Source organism: Scyliorhinus torazame, chromosome 19 (genome assembly GCF_047496885.1).
Source record: "Scyliorhinus torazame isolate Kashiwa2021f chromosome 19, sScyTor2.1, whole genome shotgun sequence".
NCBI lineage: Eukaryota > Metazoa > Chordata > Chondrichthyes > Carcharhiniformes > Scyliorhinidae > Scyliorhinus > Scyliorhinus torazame.
In genome coordinates, this window is record NC_092725.1 from 116,238,809 (window position 1) to 116,255,039 (window position 16,231).

General features: G+C 42.9%; 1 protein-coding gene across 1 annotated transcript in view; it reads left to right on the forward strand.

Annotated features, from left to right (window-relative positions):
- Positions 1-834: 834 nt before the first annotated feature.
- The window catches only part of yeats4 (YEATS domain containing 4), a 28,031-nt gene continuing 12,634 nt past the window's right edge, over positions 835-16,231 (forward strand). Inside the window, exons 1-6 of the mRNA XM_072485084.1 lie at positions 835-1,178; positions 10,952-11,071; positions 11,898-11,964; positions 13,046-13,140; positions 13,805-13,897; positions 14,259-14,346. Coding sequence (XP_072341185.1) covers positions 1,128-1,178; positions 10,952-11,071; positions 11,898-11,964; positions 13,046-13,140; positions 13,805-13,897; positions 14,259-14,346 — 514 coding nt within the window. The 5' untranslated portion in view covers positions 835-1,127. The remainder of the gene's footprint in view (positions 1,179-10,951; positions 11,072-11,897; positions 11,965-13,045; positions 13,141-13,804; positions 13,898-14,258; positions 14,347-16,231) is intronic.

Consider the following 16,231-nt stretch of genomic DNA (forward strand, 5'->3'; position numbering starts at 1 on the left):
GGTGTTGTAAGACTTCTTACTGTGCTCACCCCAGTCCAACACCAGCATCTCCATATCATGAGTTATGATGCTATTGAATTTGTATCTTTCCCAATTATTGGGTTCCTGTGGTGAAACCACTGTGTTGTATTGTGCTGCCACAGTATTACGTATTGTACAGTATTGCCACTATATTACATGGTGTACGGTTTTGGCTCTGCCCATGGCTCCTCCCCCGAGGGCCTGGGTATATAAGCTGCCAACGTCTCTCACTGCCTCATTCTGGAGCACGCTGCCAGCTCTTTTGTAAGTCAATTAAAGCCACAGTTAATTCACGCTGCGTTTTCCGTCTTAATTGCTGGCATATCATTTCCCCAGTCAAATAAAGCAGCAGTACTCTCTAAGTGGAACCATAGAATTCCTACAGTGCAGAAGGAGGCCATTCAACCCATCAGGTCTGCACCAACGGTTTGAAAGAGCACCTTACCCAGGCCATTTTCCCCCATGCTATTAAAGCGACCACTTTGGTGAAAATGGGGGTTAAAATTATTTTTTAAAAACTGTCAGGACAGGCACCATCAGTGTCATTTTAAAAATTAATTTTAGTCTCCATTTTCACCGAAGTGACCCAGGTCAATGGCCTTGAGAGCATGGAAGAGATGGGAGATTGGAGGACATATTCACCATGTTGATTAGGTGGGAGGATCTTTGCGCCATTTTGATAAGGGCATGAGGCCCCGGTGACGGGAGGGGGGTGTATGCGCCATGTTGATGAGGACGCACGGCGGGAACGTGCGTCCGCCATGTTGATGAGGGTGCGCAGCGGGCAGGTGCGTCCGCCATGTTGATGAGGGAATGCAGAGGAACCATTTTGGTGAGGGAGTGAAGCCGGTGGCGCCAAAAGTGAAGGCAACTGAGGGAGCGGGCGGTGCGGCTCGGTTTCGCCCCGTGTCACCCAGGAAACCGGCGTTGGCGGCGAGGACAAGTGGGGTCCCTTCCCCCAGGGTCCAGCAGGGGGGCCGCGGTGAGCCGAGCCGGACTAGGCGAGGGCGTAGAGGCCGCTGCGGCCTAGTGCCTCCAGCCGGTGCCGTGCCGGCCAGAAACCGCGGGCCCGGGTCTGATTCCGGAAGCGGCGCCGCTCTAACAATATGTTCAAAAGAATGGCGGAATTCGGTCCTGACTCGGGAGGAAGAGTGAAGGTAAAAGCGTCTTTACAGGCTTGCAAGCAGCGCGATCTGCCCCTTCTGCGGCCAGGAAACATAAGAAAGTTTTACTGTTTCTAAAATGTATTCATAGTCACCATAAGAGTTGCTGTTAACGCTCTGAGGCGGCATCTTAAACTGTGACAGAGTGGTGACTCCTTTTGTTGGAAATCAGACAGCATTCCAAATGTTGTACCTTTATCGATAATTCCTGTTGCACGGACTAAATGATATCCGTCCTGGGGGGGGGGGGGGGGGATATATGGTGAACACGGATAGATATCAGTTCCTGAGCACAGGTGATATCTGCTTTGTCCTTCAGTCTCACGTGAAAAGCTAAAGGGGCAGTCGAAAAAGAGGGGGGAATACTCACCAGGTGGAAACCAGCTTGAAATTGATGAGTAAAATATTCGGAATGATCATCGTCGTGGAAAAAGGGTGGCCAAAGAATCATAAACTTGTCCCATCCCCCTGCTGGCCCCTCTCCCTCTCCCCCCCCCCCCCGCCATGTCTCTATAGCCTTCTGCTTCCCTATGCTAAGTTTCATCTGCCATTTCTCTAACAAATTATAAAATTTGTTAAGATCATATTGATAGTTATCATCTGGTACTGCCTGCAAAGTTTGACACTTTGGATTGTTTTGGATCGAATTTTTGCAGAATGAGACCGGATTAAAGACTCTTATTGCATGAAAAGTGGGTTGTTGCCCATCCCTAATTGACATTGAGAAGGTGCTGACGGTGAGCTGCCTTCTTGAACTGCTGCTGTCCGTGTGGATGGTAGCCATCATGTGGAGATGCCGGTGTTGGACTGGGGTGAGCACAGTAAGAAGTCTTACAACACCAGGTTAGTGTCCAACAGGTTTGTTTCAAACACTAGCTTTCTCAGCACTGCTCCTTCCTCAGGTGAATGATTCCTCAGAAAAATTCCTTCACCTGAGGAAGGAGCAATGCTCTGAAAGCTAGTGTTTGACAAACCTGTTGGACACTAACCTGGTGTTGTAAGACTTCTTACTGTGCTGTCCGTGTGGTATAGGAACTTCCATTGTATAGGAACTTCCGAGTAATTAAATTAAAGAAATATTAATGAGAATGAATGCCAACAGATGGCCCTGGACTTCATTGCTGACATCCTGGGATTCTAAAAGAGATAGCTGCAGAGATATGGTATGCACGGGCCGTGATCTTTCAATATTTGCCAAATTCAGGAACTGTCCCAGTGGATCAGACGATGGCAAATATGGCACTGCAAGAGAAAACTAGAAACTATAGGCCAGTTTGCTTGACATCAGGAAAATGCTGCAAATATTATTGAGGAAGTGGTAACAGCATTTAGAAATCAAGAATACCGAAAATGATGGCATCTAAGTTGGCGCGATGTTTAAGATGACCTCATTTTTGGGCAACCCCCAAAAATTATGGGTTTGCACATACTCAGCACGCCTACCTTTTCAGCTATGACATGCTATACTTACATTATTAGTCGATCTCAAATTTTCACCCCACAATTGGATGTTTTACCTATTGGTACCTTATAGCGATGTGCAAAGGATCAAGCAGGCAATATTGACTTTGTTTCAAAGATGTACGATGTACAAAGATGTAAGACGCTCCCACTCTACATTAGGTGACGATGACATTTTAAAATGACGACTACTCACACCAATGCCGGGAGTTCACTTTTACACCCAGTGTATAAGTTTCCTCCTGTTTTCGAAGGAATTTTGTTTGGAGACTTCAATGGTTGACTTATTCATTGACATCTATGGTACGATTAGGCAGCATCAACGCGGCTTTATGAAAGTGAAATTGTGCTTGACAAAAAAGTTTTTTGAGGATGTAATTAACTGGGTAGATAAAGGGGAACCAATGGATGTAATATATTTTGATCTTCAAAGGCATTGGATACAAAATTTGCCATCCTTAGCTAGTCTGACTTCCACGTGGTTCCAGAACCACAGCAATGTGCTTGACTCTTAATTTCCTGGTGAAATGGCCTAGCAAACTACTCTGTAGTATCAGACTGTTAGAGAGAACACTGTGGATGTACCTACACCACATAGACTGCAGTGGTTCACAAAGATAACCCACCACTACTCAAGGCAGTTAGGGATGAGTAATAAATGCTGGCCTTGTCAGCAACACCAACATCCCAAGAACAAATGCAAAAAAGATGCTGTACAAAAGGATGTTGCACACATTAAAGGCTAATAGGGTTGATGGCAATGTAACGGGCTGGATAGTGGATTAAATAAAGGACAAGATTGACATAGAATTTACAGTGCAGAAAGAGGCCATCTGGCCCATCGAGTCTGCACCGACCCTTGGAAAGAACATCCCATGCCTCCACCCTATCCCCGTAATCCTACTTAACTTCTTTTGGACACTAAGGGCAATTTAGCGTGGCCAATCCACCTAACCTGCACATCTTTGGACTGTGGGAGGAATGGAGCACCCGGAGGAAACCCATGCGGACACGGGGAGAACGTGCAGACTCCACACAGACAGTGACCCAAGTTGGGAATCAAACCTGGGACCCTAGAGCTGTGAAGTGACTGTGCTAACCACTCTGCTACTGTACCATGCTACAGAGTGTCGAAATGAGCCTGTATTTTTCAAGTGGCAGGCTGTTGCTAGTAGGGTCTCACAAGGATTAGTGTTAGGGTCTCCAATATGTACAACCTGCACTTGGGTGAAGTGAGTGACTTGAGTGTAAAGTACCTATGTTTGTTGGTACAGAACTAGGTGGAAAAGAAAGCTGCGAGGGGGCTTTGATTTAGATAATATGACAATCACTGGAGATAAACCAAAATAACCAAATTTACTGAGTGTCTCCCAAATGAAGAAATTACCAACAAGATTCCACTTTTTATAACTTTAGCATGAATGGGCGGCACAGTGGTCAGCACTGCTGCCTCACACTGAAGACCCGGGTACAATCCTGGCCCTGGGTCACTGTCTGTGAGGAGTTTGCACATTCTCCCCGTGTCTGCTTGGGTTTCACCCCCACAACCCAAAGATGTGCAGGTTAGGGCAGCACGGTGGCGCAGTGGGTAGGTGGGTTGGCCATGCTAAATTGCTCCTTAATTGGAAAAATGAATTGGGTGCTCTGAATTTATTCAAAAAAAGAGAAAAAAAAGAATGATGTGTAGGTTAGGTGGATTAGCCACAATTCCCCTTAATTGGGAAAAAAAATAATTGGGTATGCTAAATTAAACAAAAACGTCTGCTTTCGCTTTGTGTCTGCATCTGTGCGCTGAATCTCCTGCATCCTCCAGCTCCTCTGCTTGTAGCTTTTTTGTCTGCAGCTCTCCTTTGTGTGTGCCTGTTTCTGGCTTTCACGTCCTTCCTGTTGCTACTGATTCCAGGTCAAGTGTTGCCACGTCACATGAACTAGCATTTTCTATCACAAATTATCCTTTCCCATTGTTTAAAATTTCTTTTCAAATATTCTTTAAAAAAAAATACAAATTCTTGTTACTATATTGCTTTTGTGTCAAAGTTGCCATAATAGATTAAGTGAATGGGCATGTAAGTGGGAGTTGGAACATAATATCTATTCTTCCCACCAAAGTAAATAACCTAATTTTTCTAAATGGTGAGAAATTGTTAAATGTTGGTCTTCACAGGGATTTGGATGTCAACAAGAAACACAAAGCTAACACATGAGTACAGCAAGCGAGTAGGAGGGCACAAATCATGTTGACCTTTATTGTAAGGGCATTGGAGCATAAGTGTAAAGCAGATTTTGCTGCAATTGGACAAGGCTTTGGTGAGACCTGCACCGATTCAATCCCCTTTCCGGCTGAGGTTATTCATGAAGACTCTGCCTTCTCAACCTTGCCCCTCGCCTGAGGTGTGGTGATCCTCGGGTTAAATCACCACCAGTCAGCTCTCCCCCTCAAAGAGGAAAGCAGCCAATGGTCAACTGGGACTATGGAGACTTGGTTTACCTAATTTCCTGTTTCCTTCCTCCTTTTTAAAAATAGTGGGATTACCTTTGACACCCTCAAATCTGCTCTAACTGTTGCAGAAGCTACAGAATTTTAAAAGATGATGACTAACACATCTGTTATTTTCATGGATGTGAAGGCACTAGAGAGGGTGCAGCAAAGATTCACGCAAATTATTACAGGGATGATGGACTTCAGTTACATGGATAAATTGGAGAAGCTGGGACCGTTCTCCTTGGTGAAGAGAAAATTAAGAGAGATTTGATAGAGTTGTTCAAAATCATGAGGGATTTGGAAAGAGTAAGTAGGGGAAAAGTGTTTGGGTTGGCGGAAGGACTAGAGGACACGGATTTGAGATGAATGGCAAAAGAAGCAATGGAAACATGAGGAAAAGTCTTTTTATGCAGAAAGTCATTAGGATCTGGAATTCACTTCCTGGTGGGAGCAAATTCAATCGAGATCATCAAAAGACAATAGAGTAATTATCTGAAAAGAAAAACATTGCAAGACTATGGGGTGATGTTGGTTTGCTTTTATGCAGAGCTGGCATAGACACACTGGACTGAATGGTCTCCTATGCTATAATCATTCCATATTTTTTCCCCACTTTTGTGAGCGTTGTTGAAAAATACTGGTTCAGTACATCAGCAGTTTCTTTCATTTTTCCCTAACGTCACCATTGTCATTTCTTGGGGGACAGCATTTCATTCCATCTTGTTTGTAATTACACCATCTCTTGATGAATTTGGTATGACATTATGGAATCCATTCTGCAGCATTTCCAAAGCATGCTAGTAAATAGTGGGCAAAATATTAGGACATTTGGAAATTAACTTGATGTACATTTTGTGTTGTGAAAGTAAAAAAAAATTTTTTATATTTTTTAAAGAGTATCCAGTTTTTTTTTTTCCCAATTAAGGGGTAATCGCCAATCCACCTAACCTGCACATCTTTGGGTTGTGGGGATGAAACCCACGCAGACACGAGGGAATGTGCAAACTGCACACGGACAGTGACCCAGGGCCGGGATTCGAACACGTGTCCTCAGCGCTGTAGGCAGCAGTGCTAACCACTGTGACACGTGCTGCCCTTGTTGTGAAATTTTAAGGTTTCTCCTTTCTATTAATCAAACTCCTTTATTTATGGCTCTGTGCCATGCACCAATCTCTGCCAATAGTTCCATCTTCCCAGTTATTTGCCAGTGCTTCGAAAAGGTGAATGAGAGTTTTATGAGTTGGTCTGTTTTTATTTGTACAGTCATTTGGTACTGAGCCAAGATAATCATAGACATTTACAGCACAGAAGGAAGCCATTCGGCCCATCATGTATGGACAGGAAAGCTTCATGTCTCGGATCGTGTTTTCCGGGTCCTAAAGGGGAGGGGGAGCAGCCCCAAGTCGTGGTCCACATTGGCACTAACGACATAGGTAGGAAAGGGGACAAGGATGTCAGGCAGGCTTTCAGGGGGCTAGGGTGGAAGCTCAGAACGAGAACAAACAGAGTTGTTATCTCTGGGTTGATGCCCGTGCCACGTGATAATGAGATGAGGAATAGGGAGAGAGAGCAAGTAAACACGTGGCTACAGGGATGGTGCAGGCGGGAGGGATTCAGATTTCTGGATAACTGGGGCTCTTTCTGGGGAAGGTGTGACCTCTACAGACAGGATCGTCTACATCTGAACCTGAGGGGCACAAATATCCTGGGGGGGAGATTTGTTAGTGCTCTTTTGGGGGGGGTTTAAACTAATGCAGCAGGGGCATGGGAACCTGGATTGTAGTTTTAGGGTACGGGAGATTGAGAGTATAGAGGTCAGGAGCACAGATTTGACTTCGCAGGAGGGGGCCACTGTTCAGGTAGGTGGTTTGAAGTGTGTCTACTTCAATGCCAGGAGTATACGAAATAAGGTAGGGGAACTGGCAGCATGGGTTGGTACCTGGGACTTCGATGTTGTGGCCATTTCGGAGACATGGATAGAGCAGGGACAGGAATGGTTGTTGCAGGTTCCGGGGTTTAGGTGTTTTAGTAAGCTCAGAGAAGGAGGCAAAAGAGGGGAGGTGTGGTGCTGCTAGTCAAGAACAGTATTACGGTGGCGGAGAGGATGCTAGATGGGGACTCTTCTTCCGAGGTAGTATGGGCTGAGGTTAGAAACAAGAAAGGAGAGGTCACCCTGTTGGGAGTTTTCTATAGGCCTCCTAATAGTTCTAGGGATGTAGAGAAAAGGATGGCGAAGATGATTCTGGATAAGAGCGAAAGTAACAGGGTAGTTATTATGGGAGACTTTAACTTTCCAAATATTGACTGGAAAAGATATAGTTCGAGTACATTAGATGGGTCGTTCTTTGTACAATGTGTGCAGGAGGGTTTCCTGACACAATATGTTGACAGGCCAACAAGAGGCGAGGCCAGATTGGATTTGGTTTTGGTTAATGAACCAGGCCGGGTGTTAGTTTTGGAGGTAGGTGAGCACTTTGGGGACAGTGACCACAATTCGGTGACGTTTACATTAGTGATGGAAAGGGATAAGTATACCCCGCAGGGCAAGAGTTATAGCTGGGGGAAGGGCAATTATGATGCCAATAGACATGACTTGGGAGGGGTAGGTTGGAGAAGTAGGCTGCAAGTGTTGGGTACACTGGATATGTGGAGCTTGTTCAAGGAACAGCTACTGCGTGTTCATGATAAGTACGTACCGGTCAGGCAGGGAGGAAGGCGTCGAGGGAGGGAACCGTGGTTTACCAAAGAAGTGGAATCTCTTGTTAAGAGGGTGAAGGAGGCCTATGTGAAGATGAGGTGTGAAGTTTCAGTTGGGGTGCTTGATAGTTACAAGGTAGCGAGGAAGGATCTAAAGAGAGAGCTAAGACGAGCAAGGAGGGGACATGAGAAGTATTTGGCAGGTAGGATCAAGGAAATCCCAAAAGCTTTCTATAGGTATGTCAGGAATAAAAGAATGACTAGGGTAAGAGTAGGGTCAATCAAGGACAGGGATGGGAAGTTGTGTGTGGAGTCTGAAGAGATAGGCGAGATACTAAATGAATATTTTTCGTCAGTATTCACTCAGGAAAAAGAGAATGTTATGGAGGAGAATGCTGAGACCCAGGTTATTAGAATAGATGGCATTGAGGTACGTAGGGAAGAGGTGTTGGAAATAGATAAGTCCCCGGGGCCTGATGGGATTTATCCTAGGATTCTCTGGGAAGCCTGGGAAGAGATTGCTGAGCCTTTGGCTTTGATTTTTATGTCATCATTGGCTACAGGAATAGTGCCAGAGGACTGGAGGATAGCAAATGTGGTCCCTTTGTTCAAGAAGGGGAGTAGAGACAACCCCGGCAACTATAGACCGGTGAGCCTCACGTCTGTTGTGGGTAAAGTCTTGGAGGGGATTATAAGAGACAAGATTTATAATCATCCAGATAGGAATAATATGATTAGGGATAGTCAGCATGGCTTTGTGAAGGGTAGGTCATGCCTCACAAACCTTATCGAGTTCTTTGAGAAGGTGACTGAACAGGTAGACGAGGGTAGAGCAGTTGATGTGGTGTATATGGATTTCAGTAAAGCGTTTGATAAGGTTCCCCACGGTAGACTATTGCAGAAAATACAGAGGCTGGGGATTGAGGGTGATTTAGAGATGTGGATCAGAAATTGGCTAGCTGAAAGAAGACTTGGTGGTGGTTGATGGGAAATGTTCGGAATGGAGTTCAGTTACAAGTGTAATGTAGAGAAGTGTGAGGTGATTCACTTTGGAAGGAATAACAGGAATGCGGAATATTTGGCTAATGGTAAAATTCTTGGAAGTGTGGATGAGCAGAGGGATCTCTGTGTCCATGTACATAGATCCCTGAAAGTTGCCACCCAGGTTGATAGGGTTGTGAAGAAGGCCTATGGTGTGTTGGCCTTTATTGGTAGAGGGATTGAGTTCCGGAGTCATGAGGTCATGTTGCAGCTGTACAAAACTCTGGTACGGCCGCATTTGGAGTATTGCATAGAGTTCTGGTCACCTCATTATAGGAAGGACGTGGAAGCTTTGGAACGGGTGCAGAGGAGATTTACCAGGATGTTGCCTGGTATGGAGGGAAAATCTTATGAGGAGAGGCTGATGGACTTGAGGTTGTTTTTGTTAGAGAGAAGAAGGTTAAGAGGAGACTTAATAGAGGCATACAAAATGATCAGAGGGTTAGATAGGGTGGACAGTGAGAGCCTTCTCCCACAGATGGAAATGGCTAGCACGAGGGGACATAGCCTTAAACTGAGGGGTAATAGATATAGGACAGAGGTAGGTTCTTTACGCAAAGAGTGGTGAGGCCGTGGAATGCCCTACCTGCAACAGTAGTGAACTCGCCAACATTGAGGGCATTTAAAAGTTCATTGGATAAGCATATGGATGATAATGGCACAGTGTAGGTTAGATGGCTTTTGTTTTTTGACTTCCCATGTCGGTGCAACATCGTGGGCCGAAGGGCCTGTACTGCGCTGTATCGTTCTATGTTCTATTCCCTGGCCAATATCGGGGAGGGGGTGGTGTAGTGTTATTGTCACTGGACTAATAACCCAGAAACCCATGAGTAATGCTACGGGGACCCAGGTTCAAATCCCAGATTTGAATTAAATAAAGATCTGGAATTAAAAGTTTAATGTTGACCATGAAACCATTGTCAATTGTCGTAAAAACCCAACTGGTTCACTAATGTTGTTCAGGGAAGAAAATCTGTCATCCTTTCCTGGTCTGGCCGACATGTGACTCCAGACCCACAGCAATGTGGTCGACTCTTAAAGGGATAATACAGGCACAGCCTGCGATGCCCACATCCCATGAACAAATTAAATAAATAAATGAATTAACCTAGGCCAGGGTGTTGATAGTGATGAATCCCAACTATTTAACTTGTTCTGGGTGAAGTTCTTGAACCCACACAGTACAGATGGATGGCACGCAGCCTGACTCTTGCTTGGGTCATAGTTCCATAAGTGCCTTCAGCATGTTGTTCAAGTGTCCAGTCTGAGGGCAGCACAGCGGCGCAGTGGTTAGCACTGATGCATCACAGCGCCGAGGACCCGGGTTCAATTCCGGCCCTGGGTCACTGTCCGTGTGAAGTTTGCACATTCTCCCCGTGTCTGCGTGGGTCTCCCCGTGTCTGCGTGGGTCTCACCCCCACAACCCAAAAGATGTGCAGAGTAGGTGTATTGGCCATGTTAAATTGCCCTTAATTGGAAAAAATAATAATAATTGGGTACTTAAAAAATTTTTTTTTAAGTGTCCAGTCTGGAATCAAGCCAGAATTTAGGGCAAAAGATATACTAATACATACAACACAATATATATTTTTCTAGAGTACTTTTAGAAAGAATATCAGGAATAGGAGCTGGAGTGGGCCATTTGGCCCTGTTCAACCATTCTATGAAATGATGGTTAATAATCTACTCCAGCTCCATATTCCTGCTCTATCCCCATATCCCTCAATTCTCTTAGCAATCACAGATCTGATTTCCAGGACGATATTGAATTATTGACGTTCAGGTGAGTGTTGTAAATTGCTGCAGTTTTGCATCTGTGGTTTACTAACGCTTGATTATGAGCACTATTGTAATTACCCGCTGATGGGAGTTATTTTTGAGTAAGTTCCAGTTTATTAACTCTGAACAAGAAAGGCTGCTTTGGTGATTGATGGCTGACTACTTTTAATTTGTTCCTTTCCATGGTTTGCTGCAACTTGGTATTTTCTTGCATTCTTTCCTGTACTTTTCTTTAAGAGCTCAACGTTCCCTAAAGTTCATAAAACATTGAGAAACTAAAACATATTTTCTTAATATTCTTCTATAGGGTGTCACAATTGTTAAACCGATAGTCTTTGGCAATGTTGCTCGTTATTTTGGAAAGAAACGAGAGGAAGATGGACACACTCATCAGTGGACGGTGTATGTAAAACCATACAGGAATGAGGTGAGTTCTACTATTAGTCCTTGGTATCTATATTAGAAATCCAGTAACGATGGTGGTGGCACAGTGGTTAACATTGCTGCCTCACAGTGCCAGGGACCCACGTTCAATTCTGGCCTTGGGTGACTTGTGTGGAGTTTGCACTTTCTCCCTGTGCGGGGGTTTCCTTCGGGTGCTCCAGTTTCCTCACAGTCCAAAGATGTGCAGATTAGGTGGGGTTATGGGGATACAGCGGTCGTGTGGACCGAGTTAGGGTCCTCTTTCGGTGGGTCGATGCAAACTCAACAGGCCAAATGGCATCCTTCTACTGTAGGAGTTGTATGATTTAATGATAACCGTGGATGGAAAACGTTGCAAAGCATAGCCTATAAATCGGTGTATCGGGCCTTTGTTCATCCCATTGGAAGGAGGAAAGTAGAGTATATCAATTCTTGTAGAGTCTAACATGAATTGCATCAGATGACCTTTCTATTAAAGTTCTTGATTTTACATTGGTTAAGCAAATTAAGCTCTGAGCTTCTATAAGTGGCTATGTTGTTTAAAACTGATGTCTCGGCTTAATAAAAGTAGCCAAGGCTGTGTCTACCGGGCTTAAAACCGAGTCGCTGAGTTATATGGATCAAGGAAGCATTGGTTTGCTGCCTGCTCAGTGTGTCAACCGTTGCTCAGTGGTAGCATTCTCACAGCTGAATTAAAAGATAATGTGTTCAAGTCTCACCTTAGTGAGTGCCTGTAATGCCCATCTTCACACTATTTTAATACTATTTAATACTATTTTTTTAAACTAAGAGACCAGCCCGATGAGCACTAATTATTTCTTTCTGTGCAGGACATGTCCGCATATGTGAAGAAAATTCAGTTCAAGCTGCATGAAAGCTATGGAAACCCTCTGAGAGGCAAGTGTTTAAAAAAAAGATATTTTTAAAAAATTACTAAAACATCTTAGGTTTTGATTTTACAATTCAGCCAAATTGCTGGAAATATACAGGTTTATCAGCAACTAAAAAGACAGGTTAATATTTCTATTGAAAATTTGTTGCTAGAACTGGATATTGGGCACATTGATCATTTTTTATCTAGAATTGTGGTTACTGTGATCTGTAAGATCATCTGGACTAATCTGCACCCCTGTGTTATGCTGTTGGCGATATTATCAAGCTTTTCCATGAGTAGAACTTGGATGGAACGCATGCTATATCTATGGTTAACCTGAGCCGCTCATAGATTATTCTAATCCAGTGGTTTCAAAAATCTTTAATAATACTGCGAAAGTATCAAATGAAAGATAAGAATTCTGTAACGTCAAAGAAATCATACATTAAATTTTAAATAATTTTTAAAAATGTCTTTTCTGGTTGTGTATAGTGTCTAATGAACTATAAAAATACAATTGAATCATAAATTTGGTGCACACCAGCACTTGACTCTTTTTTTGAGGATGATTGGATTCCTTTTTATGTAATTGAAAAACTTGGCTGACGCCTTACAATTTGAGTGTAAAGGAAATATCGCAAGCAAAATTTCTGACCACTTCATTACTCCTACATTTGGCGAGTTGTTTGTGGAGGTCAGGGGTTTGATGATTATCATATTGGACTAACCCACTGAGTGTCGATCCCGCCATGGATAGAAAATTGGAGTCAGCAGATCTGGTCTGCCAGCTAGCATGAAGTACAGGTGTCATTTAACATTAAACTGGCTCAACAATGATCCAGCCAACATGTGATTTCAGTCCCTCTTTATATGGTTGACTTTTAATAATCTCAGGCAATTAGAGATGGGCATTAAATACCGCCTTGCTGGTGTCATCTGCATCTGCAGAACACTTTTTTTAAAATTACAAACTTTCAATGGATTTGTGGTGATGAAAGTATATTCTTGTAGCCATCCTGCTCTGTATGTTGAATACTTAATCGTATAGGTTTCTGTAATACATACATCATAAAGTTGATTTATCTTTCTTTCTCCCTTCTCTAGTTGTTACAAAGCCACCATATGAAATCACTGAAACTGGATGGGGTGAATTTGAAATTATTATCAAAATTTTCTTCATAGATCCAAATGAAAGACCGGTAAGAAACTAGAAAATTTCTAATTTAAGCTTAACAAAAATCCTGGTAGCAATGAATACCATTTATAGAGACTGTATCCCAAGTACAGCAACATGCCTTTTTGTGAATTAAATCTCTCTCTTTCCCCATTTTCACTCAGTCTCAGCCACAGCTCTTCTTTTGATTTGCTTCCCTGACGGCAGGAAGAGGCAGAGCAAAGGCGAGGTATCTTCCTACAGGATGATAGCAGTCATTGTGAGATTGAGAACTGAGGAGAGGTCTGGGCTTGGGTGAAAATTCAGTCCATTTTTCTCCCAATATTGTGTTCTATCTGTCGTTTAAGGTGTGGACTATTTTTCCATCCTGTAACTAGCTAAAACCGCTGAAACAGGAATGTGTGATAAAAGCCATTGAAATTCTCCCCCAATGATTGAATGTTCCATACAAAGTGAAGCTTTTCAAGTACGTCAATTTAACCCAGTGCTTTCACAGTTTTAAAATGCAGAATGTGGGTTACAACACAGGAGGATTGTCTGATCTACTGTAAAATCCGTCCATTAATCTACACCTGAACATAAAGGCTTAAACGTTTTTACTGTGTGTATCAACTCCTCAGTGACATCTCATTTTGTTGATTTTTATTGCATTGTTTAATGTAACTCACTGTGCTCTTTCTATTAAACAGGTGACTCTCTATCACTTACTGAAGCTGTTTCAGTCTGATAGTAATGTAATGTTGGGCAAAAAGACAGTGGTCTCTGAATTTTATGATGAAATGGTAAGCACAAGAAGGAGTTCTTGCAGGGTCACTGAATTTAAAGATTATTCACCAATTTATTCAAATTGGAGGGTTGCAGTGGTAGTTTGCAAACTTTTTTATAAGGGGAGAGCTCCCTGTAAATATTGCACATTCCTTGGGAGCCCTCCTAATTTTGTCAGAATACAGAAGTTGCTGACCTTGTGAGTTTGAAAGATTTTACACTTTAAAGTAACATAACTCAGAAGAATAGAACAAAATCTTTCAGAAAAATAAATATTTTTAGGTGACAGAAAAGTAACAGCAATACCTTCAGTTTACAACTGCAAAATCCAGATAATCGGACTTAAAATTTATTGCATGTAACTACTTTTGGATCTAGATTTTCCAAGATCCCACTGCAATGATGCAACAGCTGTTGACAACATCTCGGCAATTGACACTTGGAGCCTACAAACATGAAACTGAGTGTAAGATCCTGTTAAATTATTTGTATAGTTAAATTATATGAAAAGTGCAATGATGTAATCAGGATCATATTTAAGAATTACAATGTTTCCTCAAGTATAAGTTCAGACAGCTCTCTGTAATTACTACTGACAGAAGGAAGACTTGCATTTTTATCTCCAGAACCTCTTGATATTCTAAAGTGCTTCACAGTCAAAGTGTCACTGTTATAATGTACTGCCTAAATATCAAATACTGTAAGTTCAAAGTTCTCTTTGCAGACAGAGCTGTCTGCATAAAATAGTTGTAAATAATTGACATTATGAAGTAGTTGTGACACAGATGAACATCTCCAAATTATTTTAAATGAGGAAAACAAGTAATGTGACCAGTTTAATACAGAATGGTTATGGGGTAAAAGGAGGTAATTTGTCCCATCCTCTCTGCACCAGCTCTCCAAACGAGCATCATGAGTTAGTGCCATTCCCCTGCCTTTTCCCCTGCACATTGTATAATAATCTTTATTGTCACAAGTAGGCTTACATTAACACTGTAATGAAGTTACTGTGAAAATCCCCTAGTTGCCACATTCCAGCCCCTGTTCGGGTACACAGAGGGAGAATTCAGAATGTCCAAATTACCTAACAGCGTGTCTTTCGGGACTTGTGGGAGGAAACCGGAGCACCTGGAGGAAACCCACGCAGACACGGGGAGAACATCTCCGTACAGAGAGTGCAAGCCGGGAATCTAACCTGGGACCCTGGAACTGTGAAGCAACAATGCTAACCACTGTGCTATCATGCCGCCCTTGTTTCTATTTAAATAATGCCTCGATTGAACCTGCCTTGATTAAATCTGCCTTCCCACACTTCTGGCAGTGCATTCCAGACCCAACCCACTTGTGTGAAAAAGCTTTTTCTCAAATCACGTTTGCTTCTTTTGCAAATCATTTTAAATCTGTGCCCTCTCATTCTTGATCCTTTATGATCGGGAACAGTTTATTCCCATCTACCCTGTCCAGCCCCCTCATGATTTTGAACATCTCTATCAAATCTCCTCTTAGCTGCTTTCTCTCCAAGGAGAACAGTCCCAACTTCTCCAATCTATCGTCATAACCAAAGTTTCTCATTCTTGGAATCATTCTTGTAAACCTCTTCTGCACTCTCTACAATGCGTTCACATTCCTCCTTTAGAATGCCGCCCAGAACTGTGCACAATATTCCAGCTGAGGTCTAACTAATGCATTTTATGAGTTCAGCATAGCCTCCTTGCTCTTGTACTTTCTCTGTGCCCCTATTAATAAGGCCCAGAATACTGTATGCTTTATTATCTACTCTGTCTACTTGTCCTGTCACCTTCAATAACCTGTGCACATATTTTCCCAGGTCCCTCTGTTCCTGCACCCATTTAAGAATGTTATCCTTTATTTAGTATTGTCTCTCCATGTTCTTTATTTTATAAAATAAATTTGAAGTGCCTAATTTTTTTCCCCCAATTAAGAGGCAATTTAGCGTGGCCAATCCACCTACCTTGCACATCTTTGGATTGAAACCCACACAGACATGGGGAGAATGTGCAAACTCAACATAGACAGTGACCCAGGGCCAGAATCAAACCCGGGTCCTCAGTGTTGTGAGGCAACAGTGCTAACCACTGTGTCACCGTGCTGCCCCTCCATGTTCTTTATACCAAAATGCATCACCTCACACTTCTCTGCATTGATCTCCATCTACCAGCTATCTACCCACTCTACCAATTTGTCTATATTCTTTTGACGTTCTGCACTGTCCTCTTCACAGATTACATTACTTCATCCACAAACTTTGAAATTGTCCTCTGTGCACCAATATCTAGATCATTAATACATAACAAGAAAAGCAAGGTTCCCAATACTGACCCCCTGGGGAA